Source organism: Monodon monoceros, unplaced genomic scaffold (genome assembly GCF_005190385.1).
Source record: "Monodon monoceros isolate NGI ecotype Baffin Bay Population unplaced genomic scaffold, NGI_Narwhal_1 Super_Scaffold_12, whole genome shotgun sequence".
Taxonomy (NCBI): Eukaryota; Metazoa; Chordata; class Mammalia; order Artiodactyla; family Monodontidae; genus Monodon; species Monodon monoceros.
The window spans coordinates 153,072,008-153,088,982 of NW_021703768.1; the positions used below are offsets into that span (position 1 = coordinate 153,072,008).

Sequence of the window (16,975 nt, forward strand, 5' to 3'; positions counted from 1 at the left end):
TCAACTATCACCTGTCAAGGGTGGGGTTAGCTCTCACCTGTCAGAGTTATTTTTTCTCCAGTTTCTTGGGCTTCCACAGTGACTCTGGTAGAAACAAGGCCATTTGTCCTGTGCTGCCGTGAAGGTGTAGACAGTGAGGGAGAGCCGTCCACCCCTCCAAGGCCTCCTTTTCCTCATGGCCCAACAGGGCATACTGGCTGTTTAATTGAGGTTTAAGTGAGGTTCTTAAGCTATAAGCTAAAACACAGTATTTTGTTTGTAGAGCAGTGGGACCTCCCTGGCCTTTGTACAAAACCCTGAAGTTGCAGGTATTGTTACGAACAGGTGTGAGGTAGTGTGCTGCCTCAGTTTCCCCAAGGGAAGTCAGAGGCAAAGGACTTAAAGGAGCCACAGCTCCAGGCTCAGGGGCTCAGAGCTGGCCCCTGACTCCTCACTCTCCTTTGGCACTAGGTCTGTGGATTTGTCCTGGGTGCTGTACTGATCTGACCCTGAGCCCTGGGGGCTGGCTACAGGGTCATCTTAGGCCCAGCTCCATTTCTCCTGATGGGTCCTGACATTCCTGATGGCAGAGAGCTCTGGCTGAGCCAGGAAGCTCTTGGGATGGGGCTCTGCAGCTGGTCCTGATGGAGGCCCCTGCCCAGCACTGACCTCAGTATCCTAGCCAGGGAGCTTCACAGGGGCTCCTCACTCATGCCAGCCACACTCATGTGTCCACTGGGCTCTTGAATTTGCACTCCCAAATCTCATCCTCGCCTCTGGAAGTGACACCCCTTCCATCCGTTTGCTGAGGTGGAAAGCGGGAGCCATCCTTGATTCTGACCTGGCCTCGTTCCCACATCCTGACCATGGCATGTCCTGTCAGCTTGCTCTCCAGAGCATGTCCCTTCCTCTCTACAGCCACCATCTAAGACAAGCTGTCTGCTTGGCTCACCTCAGCAGTACCTTGTCTGCACCTAAGGCTTGAGGACCTATCCTTTAGATCCCATCCTTCCACAGCAGCCAACATAATTTAAAAATCTGCTCACCCTGGGTAGAATCCTCCGGTATCTTCTGTGATTAGAAGAATCTCCAGTTCTACACAGACATGCAGGCGCGCGCGCACACACACACACACACACACACACACACACACACACACACAGCCCACCCCTTCTCACTCTGCCCCAGCTTCTCTGGTCTTTCTTTGTCCATCACGCCAGTCCAGCCCCCTCCTCAGGGTGGTTGCTGGCCTCTCCCCTAGCTCTTTGTCTGGCTGCACCAGGTCTCAGCTCAGTTACTACCTCCCCAGAGGTGCCTTCAACAGGAAGCGGCCCAGTGGCCTCCCAGCTTGTCCTGTGGCCCCCACCAGCCCTGGTGACCGTGTTCATTAGCCTGCATGTCCATTGTTTGTACCCACCCCAGACTGCAGGCCCTGCCCCCTAAAAGCCCATCCTGTGCCCTGCACACTTGTACTGCTCTGTTCACACACCTCACAGTCAGAACTGGGCCCAGGACGCACATCAGGAAGTGCTGAGGGAATGAGTGCTCAGGAGGGCTTGCAGGCAGGGCTGCTCACTGTGCTTTAGGGCAGGGACATGACTGTCCATCTTGGGGAAGCTGATCAGGGCCAGCAGCTGGGCTCAGGCTTTACATTCTGTGTCACCATCCTGATGATGGTCCTGCAAGGCTGATATGTTCACACACATCAGCAGCTGAAAAAATGAGGCTCAGACATGCATGTAACTCACACAGCAGCAAGCAGCAGAGTCAGAATATGAATCGGCCAGGCCTGGAGAGCCCCTCGTCCATTCCCTGCCCCACGCCTAAGAGAAGACGACCTAAGCCCACCATGCTGTCAGCTTCACAAAACCATCTGGCTTTACATCCCAAGATACAGACCCCCAAATGGTGTTTTTGTCTTCTCAGGTGACCATTGTGGAAAAAGCTGATAGCTCCAGTGTCCTGCCCAGCCCTCTGTCCATTAGCACTAAGAGCAAAATGACCTTCCTGTTTGCCAACCTGAAAGACCGCGATTTCTTGGTTCAGAGGATCTCTGACTTCCTCCAGAAAATGCCATCCAAGCCGCCAGGCAACAGCAGAGCTGGGAGGAAAGCCAGCATTGTGGACTCAGCCCCAGAGGTGAGAGGGCCCTTCAGAGCAGTGGGGTGGGGGTCAGGGCCAGGAGAAGAGCCCAGGCAGCCCTGTGGTACCTGCCTTGGGCCTTGGGTGGGGAGGGTCCCCGCTTGGTGCAGGGTGGAAAACCTAACCCAGCCCCAGTCTCAGGTGTCCTGGCCACACACGCGATGCCTAGGGTCACAGCCCTCTCTGTACGCCGAGACGTGCCCCAGTCCTCCTGAGCGTCACCCCTGCCTGCCTCAAGTCCTATTCCACATAAGAAGCCTTCTCTGCCTGGCCCAGCCACCCTCATCTCTGTCCCTTATGACCTCTGCTGCACTGAGAGCCACTCTGTTTAGGCCTATCCAGCTTGTGTTTATTTACCTGTTGGGAGATTGATTTCTCCCATCAATCTTTCTTACAGGGTTACCTTTTGTTTGTTTGGGTTTTTTTTGTTTTTTTTTTTTGCGGTACGCGGGCCCCTCACCGCCGTGGCCTCTCCCGCCGCGGAGCACAGGCTCCTGACGCGCAGGCCCAGCGGCCATGGCTCACGGGCCCAGCCGCTCCGCGGCATGTGGGATCCTCCCGGACCGGGGCACGAACCCGCGTCCCCTGCATCGGCAGGCAGACTCTCAACCACTGCGCCACCAGGGAAGCCCCAGGGTTACCTTTTACTGCAATCTTTTTACTATACCAACAATATTAACAATAATTCTTTAACATCAAAAACTTGTATTTACATTTCCCCAGATGCACATGTTCTTTTTACAGTTTAGTCATTTGGATTGAGGTACACATAGGTCATACACATGTTACAGTGGGTTGGTATAATCCCTTTTTATCTATAGGTTTCTACTCCTCCCCCCCCTCTCTCTCTTTCTCTCTTTCTCTCTTTCTCTCTTTCTCTCTTTCTCTCTTTCTCTCTTTCTCTCTTTCTCTCTCTCTCTCTCTCTCTCTCTCTCTTTTCTTTTCTTGCAGTATTTTGTTGAAGGAATTGGGTCATTTGTGCTATAGAGTTTCTCGCAGTCTGGTGTTTGCTGATTGCATCTCTTGGAAACACTTAACAGATTCTTTTGTGCCCTGGTTCTTGTAAGTTGGTGGTTTAGTAATGAGATCCAGCTCAGATTTGGATTCAATTGTTTGTGTTGGGGAGTGGGGGGCAGGTCCACTTGTAGGCAGGATTGAGGTGCTGTGTACTTCCACCAACAGGTATGTAATACCTGGTTATGTGCTGTTACCAGTCATTGACAAGCATTGCCTAGATAATTCATTAGGTAACTCACTAGGATTGCAAATGGGGGCACTCTAATTCTATCATTCCTTCTGTTCATTAGCTGGAATATTTCCATATAGAGAAATTTACCCTCAACAACTATTTGGTTACAGTGAGGCACAGTTCATATAGAAAAGGCAGAATAAATCTTTTTTTTATTTACCAGTTGTTAAAATGATGAATTTGGTTTTCAAATATCCTCAAAATATGACCAATTCAGTTCTTTATGTTTACTTTTTAGTATAATTATGAACTTACAGATTTAAGCAACTTGATGTGTTTCAGTCCATGACAGTTATTATCCTCATTCCATCTGTGACCAGAGGAAGCTTATTCAGGTGACATCTGAGTCCTTTTGACATCACCCTGGCCATGTTTGATCACTCCCTTGCTTCTTGGTATCTTGGACAAGATGTGTGTGCTAGTAACAATCTGGATTTGTGAAAACACTTCATGATTAGAAGAGTCCATATAAAAATCCACATATCTGGCTGCTCTGGAAAAATCAGGGGCCCTGACATTACAGGGCCCACATTCCCACTGAGTGGCATTGGAGCTGAGTGGTGGCACGTACACTTCAGCTCCCCAGAACCCCACCTGGTCTGGCCCATGAAAGCCTTTAAATTTTTCACCCCTGTAATCGATGCTCAGTCAACTATTAAATAGATAAGGAATGGAAGGGAAGGGAGTGGGCAGAATCAGTGTGCAGTGGAGACATTAAGAAAGGTTTCTTAGAGGAGGTTGGGCTTGATCTGGGATTTCAAGAAACAGTGAGGTTGGATTGGATGAAAAGAGATGTGAGCAGGAATGTTGAGCTGCCTTCTCAAGGCACAGTGCAACAAATGACAGGGCCTGACCAGCCAGTGTAAGCTTGGCCCAGTGACCCCTTCCAAGCACCTGCCCTTCGTTCACCCACACATTTTGTTGCATTCCCAGTAGGTGCCAGGTACTCTTCTAGGCACTAGGAATAGAGCAGATTAGACAAAATTCATGCCCTCTTAGAGCTTATATTCTAGTGAGAGAGACTGTCTGTAAGCAAATAAACATACAATATGTCAGGTGGCAATAAGGCCAAGGATAAAAATAAAACAGGGTGAAAGGATCAGGATTGCTAGGGGAAGCGGGGGGCTCTGATCAAGTGGTACTTGAAGGAAGTAAGGGAACAGCCCTAAGGTATCTGGGGAAAGGGTACTCGAGGCAGCGGGAATGGCAGGTGCTAAGGCCTGGAGGCAGGATTGAGCTTGGCACAGGCTGCTGAGATGAGTGGAGACAGGGCGCAGGTAATGAAATTAGAGAGGGAGTGGGAAGCCAGGTCATGTAGTGCCCGTAGGCCCTTGGGAGTACTTAGCTTTGACTCTGAGTGAGATGGGAGCCAGTGGAGTGTTTGACCAGAGTAGGGACACAATCTGTTTATGTTTTAGTAGAATTGCTATGGCTGTCATATTGAGAATGGAATAGAGGTGTAGCCGCCCAGTACAGTAGCCACACGTGACTATTGAGCACTTGAAAGGCAACCACACTGAAATGTGCTGTAAGCATAAACTACACACCAGAGGTGGAAGATTCAGTGTGAAAAAGAGAATGTAAAATATCTTGATTTTTTTAATATTGATTCCATGTTGAAATGATAATATTTTTACTATATTAGATAAAATATATTATTAAAGTTAACCTCACAATTTCTTTTATGTTTTTTAATGTGGCTACTAGAAAATTTTAAATTACATGTGTGGCTCTCATTATATTTCTCTAGAACAGAGCTGGACTAGAGAGTGACGAGAATAGAAGCAGAGATGAGTTGGAAGGCTCTAACAGTTTTCACGACACAAGATGATAGAGCCTTGGTCAAGGGTGGTAGCAGTGGAGTTGGTGAGAAGTGGTCAAATTCAGGATATATATATATATTTGTGTGTTTATGTGTGTGTGTGTGTGTGTGTGTGTGTGTGGTAAAATACATATAACATAAAATTTACCATCTTAACCATTTGTAAGTATACAGTTCAGTAGTATCAAGTATATTCACACTGTTATGCAGCCATTACCACCATCCATCTCCAAAGCTCTTTTCATCTTGGAAACTGAAACTCTGTACTCATTAAGTACTAACTCCTCATTTCCGACCCTCAAGCCCCTACCCCCAGGCCCCAGCAATCACCGTTCTACTTTCTGTCTCTATGAATATGACTACTCCAGGTACCTCATATAAGGGGAGTCATACAGTAATGCGATCGGCTTTTGTGATCGGCTTATTTCACTTAGCATAATGTCCTCAAGGTTCATCTTCATCATAGAATCTGTCAGAATTTCCTTCCTTTTTAAGGCTGAATACATACTAGTGTGTGTGTATGTGTGTGTGTGTGTGTGTGTGTATACATATGCCACATTTTGTGTTCATGGATTGGAAAACTTCATATTGTTAAGATGTTAATATTACCCAAAGTGATCTATAGATTCAGGGCAATCCATTCATCTTTTAATGGACGTTTCAGTTACTGTCACCTTTTGGCTGTTGTGAATAATGCTGCTATGAACATGGGTGTTCAAATATCTCTTCAGACCCTACTTTCAGTTATTTGGGGTATGTACCCAGAAGTGGAATTGCTGCGTCATATGGTAAATCAGTGTTTAATATTTTGAGGAATTGCCATAACATCTTCCACAGTGGCTAGACCATTGTACACTCCTATCAGCAATGCATAAGGGTTCCAGTTTTTCCCCATCCATTCCAACACTGTTATTTTCTGTTATTTTTTACAATAACCATTCTAATGGATATGAAGTGGTATCTCATTGCGGTTTTGATTTGCATTTCCCCAGTGATTAGTGACGTTGGACATCTTTTCACATCTTATTGGCCATTTGTATATCTTCTTTGGAGAAATGTCTATTCAAGTCCTTTGCCTATTTCTTTTAATCGGGTTGTTTGTTTCTGTTGTCACATTGTAGAACTTCTGGATATTAACCTCTTATCAGATACATGATTTGTAAATATTTTCCCCCATTCCATGGATTGCCTTCTCATTCTGATTGAGGATGATTGTGTCCTTTGATGCACATAAGTTTTAAATTTTTATGTAGTCCAATTTATTTTTCTTTTATTGTGCTTTTGATGTCATATCAAAGAAATAGTTGCCATACGCTTTTCTTCTATGTTTCCTTCTAAGAATTTTGTAGTTTTAGCTCTTACATTTAGGTCTTTGATCCATTTTGAGTTAATTTTGTAAATGGTATGAGATAGGTGTCCAAACTTATCATTTTACATGTGGATATCCAGTTTTCCAATGCCATTTGTTGTACAAAAAACTATCTGTTCCCCGTTGAATGGTCTTGGCACCCTTGTCAAAAATCAGTTGAACATATGTATTGCAAGATTTATTTCTGGACTCTCAATTCTATTCCATTGGTCTGTATCCTTATGCCAGTACTATACTGTTTTAACTACTCTAGCTTTATAGTAAATTTTTAAATCAGGAAATTTGAGACCTCCAACTATGTTCTTTTTCCAAGCTTGTTTTGGCTATTTGGGGTTCCTTGAAATTCCATCTGAATTTTAGGATAGATTTTTTTATTTCTGCAAAAATGTCATTGGGATTTTAATAGCAATTGCCCTGAATCTATAGATCACTTTGGGTAATATTAACATCTTAACAATATGAAGTTTTCCAATCATGAACACAAAATGTCTTTCCATTTGTTTGCATCTTTAATTTCTTTCATCATCGTTTTCTAGTTTCCAGTATACAGCATCTGGTCTTTCACCTACTTGGCTAAGTTTATCCCTAAGTATTTTATTCTTTTTGATGCTATTGTAAATAAAATCATTTTCGTAATTTCCTTTTCGGATTGTTCAGTGTTAGTGTACAGGATATAATTCGAAGGTAGATCTGAGAGAACTGACGAATTAGATGGAGGGTATGGGATAAAGAAGGGTTTACAAAAAGATGACCCTATAGTTTTTGGCCTGAGCAGCTTAGAGAATAGAATCACCATTTAATGACATGAGGAAGAGCAGTTTTGGAAGGAGCAGTCAAGAGTTCAGTTTGGATCTGAGGTCAAGTATCATAAGAACTAAGAATTGACTACTGGAGATGGCAAGTAGAAGTCACGGTTGCCTTTTCAAGAGTTGTTCAGTGGAAGAACAGGAAGAAAAGCCCGGTGGAGTGGCCTTCAACTGGGATAAGCTGTTGGTTATTGGGGTAGCTTTTTAAACCTTACCAAATTTTCCGTTAAAATGCACAAAGCAACTTTAAGAGTAAAAATAAAAGCCCACAGACAACAGCTTTAACAAAGCCAGGTGAAAGGGTATCTTACAAACCCCAGACTTCAAGCAGGTGAGGCCAGACCACCAACTGCAGCATTATTCTACAGATACAGAATCAGCAGCTGTGCTGTGGTAGTGGAGGGAAGAGAAAAAGGGTCCTGACAGTCCCAAGAGCCAAGGAATCCAGAAATCACCAAAAATACTTCCCCACACACACCCTCCTCAAAAGAGACTACCCACTGAACAGAAACCTCAGCAAGTGACTAAGAGAAACCACCGGTGAAACTGCAGGCATATTTCTCAGGCTCCAGCTCACAGATGAGTTAACCAACAACACAAAACATGGGAATCCACTGACGAGCTAAGGGAAGATCAGAGAATGCTAGGACATATCTGAAACACCCAACAAAAACTCCCTTCCAAAAGGAAAGAGCCCTCCCTGAGGAAAAAAGAGCTGGAACTGAGCAGGGCAGGAATACTGAGGAGTAAAGAGAGAGAAGCTTCTGACACTAGAGGAGACAGATCAGGAAGTCCTGGAGGGGGGCTCCATAGAGAGACTGCACCAGAAGACAGACCCCCAACTGTACAGTGCAAACAGCTACCCCATACATACAACATCCTCCTGTAAGTACAGAAAAAAAAAAATTTTGGGGGGGGGGCAACCAGTCAAGAAGGACCAAGTCATTTATGAAGGAATGAAAATCAGAGAGGCATCAGGCGTTTTTTGTTTTTTTTTTGGCAGTACGCAGGCCTCTCACTGTTGTGGCCTCTCCCGTTGCAGAGCACAGGCTCCGGACGCGCAAGCTCAGCGGCCATGGCTCACGGGCCCAGCCGCTCCGCGGCATGTGGGATCTTCCCGGACCGGGGCACGAACCCGTGTCCCCTGCATGGGCAGGCAGACTCTCAACCACTGCGCCACCAGGGAAGCCCAGGCATCAGACATTTTGATAGCAAAATTTTATACAAATAGAGTAACATTTTGTAAGATATACAGTAAAAAAGCTGTGACCCTAGGATTTTCTGTCTGGCAAACTGATGTTCAGTTATCAAAACCACAGACCGTCAGGAACATGCAGGAATTCACAGAAGCTATCAGCTTTTGAGGCATCTAATAGTGAACAACCTCAGACAACCAAGAAATGACGGAAGAGGCTTTGGCAGAAGGTCTGGTGGGAGCATTGAATGTATCTAGCTGTAGAAATAGGACTAGATAACAAGGATAAAGGTGACAAGTCATGTGTAATTTTATATGCTCTGAATACATAGAGTACAATGAAAACATGAGAAAAGAAGGTATGGAAAGTAGAATAAGCTCACTGACTGCCTTATTAAGTAAGAGCAAGGTATATCACTTTCAATTATATGTTGGCAGGGAAAGGAGTGGAGGGGGAAGATCAGGGCTACTTGCTAATTTTAGTATTGCCCCTAGGAGGGAGTCCAGTGTATTAAAAAGAGGGGACCCAGGGTACTATATAAAGACATTAGTATAAAGGTAACTGTTAGAACATAAACATACATTTTCTGACACTTTCTCAAGAAAAAACTGGAAAGAGAGGGAAAGGATACAGTGAGTTTAGGCAACTCTTCCCAGAAACTTTGTAGAAAGGCCAGCTGAGAATCACAGGGGTCCCTTCAGGGTGTGACTTTGTAATTGGAGTGTGACGTATATACTCTAAAGTACATGGATCCTAAGTGCACAACTTGATGCACTTTCGCAAAAGTGGACATAACATGTGAGCACCACCCAGTTGAAGAACGGGGAGGGCTTGTAGGGACAACAGCGTGATTCCATGCTGATGGTAATTAATCCAGTGGAGAGGGGGCAGTTGACAGAAGAAGGTCCTAGAGGCGAGAGCGGTAGGATCTTGGGCTCGAGTCGGGGGAGAGTTGGGCCTGGCATGCGTGGCCACAGTTGTGGGAAGGTGGGCCGGTGGGGGTGACCATGGATGGCTGTCAGATTGCTCCTGCTTCTGCTTGCTCAGTTCAGTAGTTGGCAGTAGGAAGTGAGGAAGATGGATGGTTTGGGAGGTTTGCACTGGAAAAATGTGTGAGACAGTTACCAAGAGGAAGGAGAGAGAGACTGGATTCCCAGGCAGTATGGGTCTGTGAGCTCACCATCACCCCAGGAACCTGTCTGTCACAAAGGATGGTTATTGCTGAGGTCACATCCTCGAGTCAGTCTCCTTTCTGGCGCTGAGATTTTTGATTCTCTGCAGTGCTCTGTGGCCCGCAAGTCCATCTGTGTCCTTGTTCCTGCAGGGAACCTCGAGCCAGAAGCAGACTCTCTGCATCAGGATGCTTGGGGTCTGGACTGGGGTCATGTCCCTGGATTCGGGCAGTCTGTCATGAAAATGCATTTTAGTTGATCTAAAATCCATTTTGAAAACACCAGCCAGGGGCAGAGGGGCAGACTGTGGATATGAACCTAGCAGAGTTCTCTTTTTTTTTTCCTTTTTATTAAAAACAGTTCTACTGAGGTAAATTTGATATACAATATGCTGTACATATTGAAATAGCACAGCTTGATGAGTTTAGCATGTGTTCCCTGTGAAGCCATCACAGCTGTGGTACAGGTTCTCATGTGGAACACAGAGAGGGTGAATGTCTCGGGGGAGGCGTCCAGCACCGCTGCTTGACCACAGCCAGTGGGATCAAAGCTGACAGGCACAAGGGCAGAAACTCAGCTCAGACTGGAGCACGCAGAAGGGGAGCTCACTGGCCCACGAAGCCAAGAAGTCCACACAGTTGGCCGCCTATTATCAGAGCTGGGCTGTCTGCACTGGATGGGTGTCATCCCTGGGGCGTGTGTGGCACCAGCATGGTGGTGCAGCCCCTGCACCCTCCGTGGCTCATCCTGACATTCCCTGCAGAGTGGCTGACACAGTACCCGAAGTCCCCGCAGGCATGGGAAATGCTAATTAGCTTGTGGCCACCACCGCAAACCTCAGTGGATTCCACAAAGTGTGGGTCCAAGAGTGGAGAGAGATGTGTTGCGCCCAAAAATAATTGGAAGCCACTGCTGGCAGAAGGAGAAGTGGATTCAAGGGAGCCAGTGACCAGTGTCCACCCAAGAGTGGTGTTGTTCCTGCTGGTAGGCACTTGGGGAGGGAGCTGAGAGGAGGACAGACAGAGTGGGCACTGACTCTGTTCCACCTGACCCCCGGGCTAGGGAACAAGCTCCCTGCCCAGGCCATTGCCCACGGCAGTGAGCTCACGTTGAAGTCAGGTGCCTGCAGGTAGAACACAATCCACAAGCAGGGGCAGTTGCCTGGTGTCACCCACACTGTACCTGAAGGGTACTAAGGTTCCAGAAAGCCAGGGGAAGAACCCTGAATGTTAGGGCTTCCTTTTAGACCTTTGTCCTTGATGCCCCCCTTTTCTTCTCCCAGCCCCATATTGCCCCCCAGTATGTTCCCAGAACCACCCAGGACCCATTTCTCTTGCTGTTTGGCCATCCGTGCAACGGGAAAGCAGATTCCCAGGTTCCTACACTGGAGAAGGGCCTACAGCCCTACCAGAGCCCTGTTTATGGTTAGAGATGGCCCACAGGTGGGGACCCCCTCCCCACACACCTAGTTCTAGGCCTGTGTCTTTATTTTCGCCTCCCAAAGCCCCACAGCCTTGTTGCAAGTGTGGCGGACTGCTAAGGAGAACCCGGTTTTGAGCTGCACAAGTGTCCGGAAAGAGGTGGTGCGGCCCAAGAGATGTGTGGCCACTGTAGACCACACCACACACCAGGCAAGTGGCCCAGAGAGAGGGAGCCTTGTAGACAGCCACCAGCCCTCAGAGGGCCTGGGGGCTCCTTCTTCTTTGAGGGGCCCTTGAGGGTGCAGTGGACAGGTAGCCTGAGGGAGGGAGGAGAGGAAAGAGGACTCCTTCCCTCACTCAGCTGTCACTGAGGGCACCCGCAGGAGGCATGCCCTCAATTAGGACTCTGTCAGTCTGAAAAGGGTGAGGCAAGCTGTCAGCCTCAGGACGTACTGGATGAGCAGGCCTGATGTCACCCTGCCTCTGCTCCGCTTTCCCCTCCATGCTTGGGCTCCAGTGGGGGCCCCCGTGCTCTTTCCCAGCACTCCCCACTTGAGCCAATCACTGTGTCCAGGGGCCCCATGGGGCAGCGCTACAATGGTGGGACCCAAGAACAGTCCGGGCAGACGCCACCAGCAGCTGTCCCTACAGGGCTTGGCAGGGTCTGCACCCCAGAGGCTGGAGCAAGAAAGGCATCCCAGGGAGCACCCATGAGTGCTGCCAGTCAAGCCCTTGTAGGGGACACAGAGTTCAGGAAGGGGCACGTGGAGCTGTCTCCTTGCGGTTTCTTCTCTCCTGGCCCTGACCTCACAGAGAGGGCCTGACAGGATGAGCACCAGAACCTGTCCCTGGTGAAGGAGGACAACACAGGTGTGTGTCTGGCCAGAGAGGATGTAGGGCTGAGCCACAGCATGGCCTCCTGCTCTTTCCCACACGGCCACCCCGCAGGCAGTGGGGCAGTTCACTTGCTCAGTGCTTTCCTTCCCATGTTGTATTTCCCAGTTTTCCCCAGCTCTTCAGGAGGTGTCAGAACAGCCTGCCAGCCCGACCTCACCCCTCGGTGGCCTCCAGGGGTCCCATGCACAGGAGGCTCCAACCGCTTCCCAGGGCCTGCTCAAACTCTTCCAGAGAAACACGTCCATGGAGGACCTGGGAGCCAAGGGGGTAAGCCCAGACTCGGGGCTCCACCACCATGCAGGCCAGATAGGAGGAAGGGCAGGGCCAGCCTGCGGCCCTTGGGTGACGATGTGCAGTGCCCAGGGACACCCTGAGTGACCTGTTCAGAAGTGCTGGTCATGGGCTTCAGGCCTCTGCAGGGGGTCCCGTGTCCCTGACGCCCGAGGGTGATGCCGTGCACAGCCCAGCCTGGGCTCGTGGCATTTTCGCCACAAGCCCTTGGAGGAGAGGTGGAGGGCCTGACACCTGCCTCAGCACTCGGGTCGCATCCACAGGCCCCTGTCTGCTGTTCCCCCAGGCCAAGGAGAAGATGAAAGAGGAGTCGTGGCACATCCACTTTTTTGAGTATGGGCGCGGCATGTGCATGTACCGCACCGCCAGGACGCGGGAGCTGGTGCTGAAGGGCATCCCCGAGAGCCTCCGGGGGGAGCTGTGGCTCCTCTTCTCTGGTAAGCTGCCCTGGCCTCACGGCCCCACAGCTTCAGCCTCCATGACCCCCAGTTGGCCTCCTGAGTCGGCCAGGCAGGAACCACCAGCCTTTAGAGGGCGAGAACAGGTCTCAGCTGTAATGAAGCTCATGTGTGCCAGGAGGGGCGTTCCAGGGAGCAGAAACCAGTGAGGCGGTGCCTTCCCACCGGCAGTGGAAGGCAAACAGGCCTCCTGAGGCCTTCTTTCCTTGGGTCAGGCTCTGACAACATTCACACCCTTGGCCACTTTGATGGTTTCAGGAGGGCAAGTCAGCCATTTGAACTTGGGTGGGGTGACTCCTCTCAGAAGCAATCATGAGGGAAACTCTGCCTGGCACCTCTTAGTTGGCCCCAAAGTGCCACTACTCTTCTGCAGTGCATTGACGTCTCCACCCTGCCCTGTTGCCCTCGAAGTCCCGGGAGGGGAGGAGGAGGGAGACAGCTACCAGCTGTGTCTCCACAGGGGCCTGGAATGAGATGGTGACTCACCCTGGCTACTATGCTGAGCTGGTGGAGAAGTCCACAGGGAAGTACAGTCTGGCCACGGAGGAGATCGAGCGAGACCTCCACCGCTCCATGCCCGAGCACCCTGCCTTCCAGAATGAGCTCGGGATCGCTGCACTCCGCCGGGTGCTGACTGCCTACGCTTTCCGAAACCCCACCATTGGCTACTGCCAGGTACAGGGGCTTAGCAGGGTCCAGAGACAGCATCTCCCACCAGAAGCTCACAGGAGCACCTCCGCATGGCTCTGGGCCTAAGTGATGGCCCCACACACCTGTGACTGTGCCCTGTCCCCCCCAGAAAGATCCTAATCACAGAAAAAGATGAAATTAGAAGCAGTGTTCATCGCTCACCTTATCCCCTTGCCATGTATGTGCTTCTGGTCTGGGTCCTGAGGCGTTGGATTATTTTGTGTGTGTGGTAAAATACACATAACATAAAACTTACCATCTTAATCATTTTAAGTTTACAGTTCAGTGGCATTAGGTATATCATTGTACAACCATCACCACTATCCATCTCCAGAACTCTTTTTCATCTTGCAAAATGGAAACTGTACCCATTAAACAACTCCCCTGCTTACCCCTGGCAACCACCATTATCTTTTCTGTCTCTATGATTTTGACTAAGTACCTCATATAAGCATCATACAGTATTGTCTTTTTGTGACTAGCTTATTTCATTTGCATAATGTTCTCAAGTTTCATCTATGTAGCATGTGTCAAAATTTCCTTCCTTTTTAAGGCTGAAGAATATTCCATTGTATGTATACACCGTGTTTTGTTTATCCATTCATCATCCATGGCCACTTGGGTGGCTTCCACATTTTGACTGTTGTGAATAGTGCTGCTATGAGCATAGGTGTACAATATCCAAACTCAGTTCTTTTGGGCATTATACCCAGAAGTGGAATTGCTGGATCATATATTTAATTTTTTGAATTATGAGAGTTGTCATAGCATTTTCCACACGAGCTGCACCATTCTTCATTCCTACCCACAATACACAAAGGCTATAGTTTCTCGCCACCCTCACCAGCACTGGTTATTTTCTGTTTTTTTGATAGTGGCCATCCTAATGGTATGAGGTGGCATCTCACTGCAGTTGTTTTTTTTTTGTTTTTTTTTTTTTTGCGGTACGCGGGCCTCTCACTGTTGTCGCCTCTCCCATTGCGGAGCACAGGCTCCAGACGCGCAGGCTCAGCGGCCATGGCTCACGGGCCAAGCCGCTCCACGGCATGTGGAATCTTCCCAGACCGGGGCACGAACCCGTGTCCCCTGCATCGGCAGGTGGACTCTCAACCACTGCGCCACCAGGAAGGCCCCTCACTGCAGTTTTGATTTGCATTTCCAGGGGCATTTGATTTTAAATCTAGTGGGCATTTTCATGGCCAGGTCAGATGGCTTTCTGTTTTCCTATGACTGCCTCTGGATTTCAGAGAAATCACTTTTCTGTAGGACCAGTGTTCTGCAGGACATATTGCCAGTGCATGGAAAACCAGTGTGCTGGCTCTAAATAATTTTTAAGATAATTTGCCACCATTGATGCTTTTTCTTACAAGCCTTGGTATCAGCTCAGGCTGTGCATGGTCACTACTTTGCCATGGCCTCCTTGCAGCCATGTGGCCGTTGCATGCAGCTCACTCACACATCCTTCTGTCCCCGTGCTGCACCTGTGACACCAGACACCACCCCGAAGAAGGCCTCGCCTTCTCGGGTGTCCGAATGTCTGCAGGCCCAATTTGAGGAACTTGGTTGACCGTTTTGGTCAAATTGATTTCCTGCAAATTGTCTTTTAGCAAATTGCCCAGAGTTGGGTGGAAGAGTTTGTTGTTGCCAGGCCTGCTGGTAGAGGAGGATGTGTAGGCCACTTGGGGGGGGGGGCAGCTCCATGACACCCCCTACCTGTCTCTGTGCCCATAGGCCATGAACATCGTCACCTCAGTGCTCCTGCTCTATGGCAGCGAGGAGGAGGCATTCTGGCTGCTGGTGGCCCTCTGTGAACGCATGCTGCCCGACTACTACAACACCAGGGTGGTTGGTGAGTGCCTGAGACTGGCAGCTCCCTATGGGGGTGGCAGGCCTCCCTGGGCCAGGTCTACATTCAGCACATCCCACAGGTGAGCTCTTGGAGGCCTCGCAGCCTTGCCCCAGGCTGCAGACAGTCACAGGTTCCGCTCCATCGATTAGGAAGCTGCTAAATCTTCACACAGCTGAAAAGTAGAGAGCCAAACACAGACCCCAACCGTCTCTCCCAGACTTTATGCAATTCCCTAGGAGTTGCTGGCAGTGAGAGAAGAAGTTAGCTTGGGGCCTAAATTCACATCCATCTAACTCTTCTTAAACATTTTTATTGTGGAAAATTTCCAGTATCACAGCTAGAGCATATAGTATACCCCCATGTCAACTGTTAGGAACTCACAGCCAGTAGAATCTGTGTTATTAAATGGAAGTGCACTTGCAAATATATTTAATTACATATATAATTAAGTCTGTTATTCTAAAATGTCCTTCCCTTACTGTTTGCTTTTGGGGGTTTCCACTCTTGGGGTCCTTTAGAATTGCATCTGTTCACAAGCTTCAGGTCAGGACACACACAAGCTACTGAGATCACTGTTTACTTCTTTTTTTGGTTTGGTTTGGTTTTTTTGGTTTTCTTTTTTTTAATTTTTTCTTATTATTTTATTTATTTATTTTTAACATCTTTATTGGAGTATAATTGGTTTACAATTGTGTGTTAGTTTCTGCTTTATAACAAAGTGAATCGGTTATACATATACATGTATCCCCATATCTCTTCCCTCTTGCATCTCCCTCCCTGCCACCCTCCCTATCCCAACCCTCTAGGTGGTCACAAAGCACCGAGCTGATCTCCCTGTGCTATGCAGCTGCTCACTGTTTACTTTTGATGCCCTAGAGAGAAATTAGTATTTCCCAAAAATAAAATCCAAGTATAGTGGAAGAAATTGTTCTTTTCACACAGCGATTTGGAAGTAGTGGAAAGGAAACTTACATAATTTTTTCCGTTCTTGTTTTCTCCACCCCACCTGCTCCCCTCCAGCCCTCAGTTGTAAGCAGAGCTGGCTGGGGACCAGGTGAGCTTCTTGCAACTCGGACCCTGGGGTCCCACATGAGGGCCTGCCTGAGTCAGGGGTGTGAGCTCACCATTCAGACTCCTTCGTTCTCTCCCTAGGGGCCCTGGTGGACCAAGGCATCTTCGAAGAGCTCACAAGAGACTTCCTGCCCCAGCTCTCCGAGAAGATGCAGGACCTGGGGGTGATTCCCAGCATCTCGCTCTCCTGGTTCCTGACCCTCTTTCTCAGCGTCATGCCCTTTGAGAGCGCTGCGGTCATTGTTGACTGCTTCTTCTACGAGGGCATCAAGGTGATTCTGCAGGTGGCCTTGGCCATCCTGGATGCCAACATGGAGCAGCTACTGGGCTGCAGCGACGAGGGCGAGGCCATGACCGTCCTGGGCAGGTGACTGAGCTGGCCTCCCTCCTCCTGCTGGGGAGCTGGCCAGCACTGACTGCAGCACCCCACCCCTCCCCAGCCCTATGTGCTTCTTGGTCAGCATCCTGGGACTGTACCTACCAAGTGCCCAGACAGGGCTAGACCTGGGGATACTCCAGGGGGGCGGAGAGAGCCTCCTTTCTGGAAGGAGACAGAACAGTAC

General features: G+C 48.8%; 1 protein-coding gene across 1 annotated transcript in view; it reads left to right on the forward strand.

Moving 5' to 3' along the window:
* Positions 1 to 16,975, forward strand: part of TBC1D9B (TBC1 domain family member 9B) — a 44,461-nt gene that overhangs the window by 15,785 nt on the left and 11,701 nt on the right. The window contains 6 exon segments of the mRNA XM_029217395.1: positions 1,906 to 2,118; positions 12,159 to 12,320; positions 12,631 to 12,781; positions 13,263 to 13,477; positions 15,224 to 15,341; positions 16,494 to 16,779. Of these exon segments, the coding sequence (XP_029073228.1) occupies positions 1,906 to 2,118; positions 12,159 to 12,320; positions 12,631 to 12,781; positions 13,263 to 13,477; positions 15,224 to 15,341; positions 16,494 to 16,779 (1,145 nt within the window).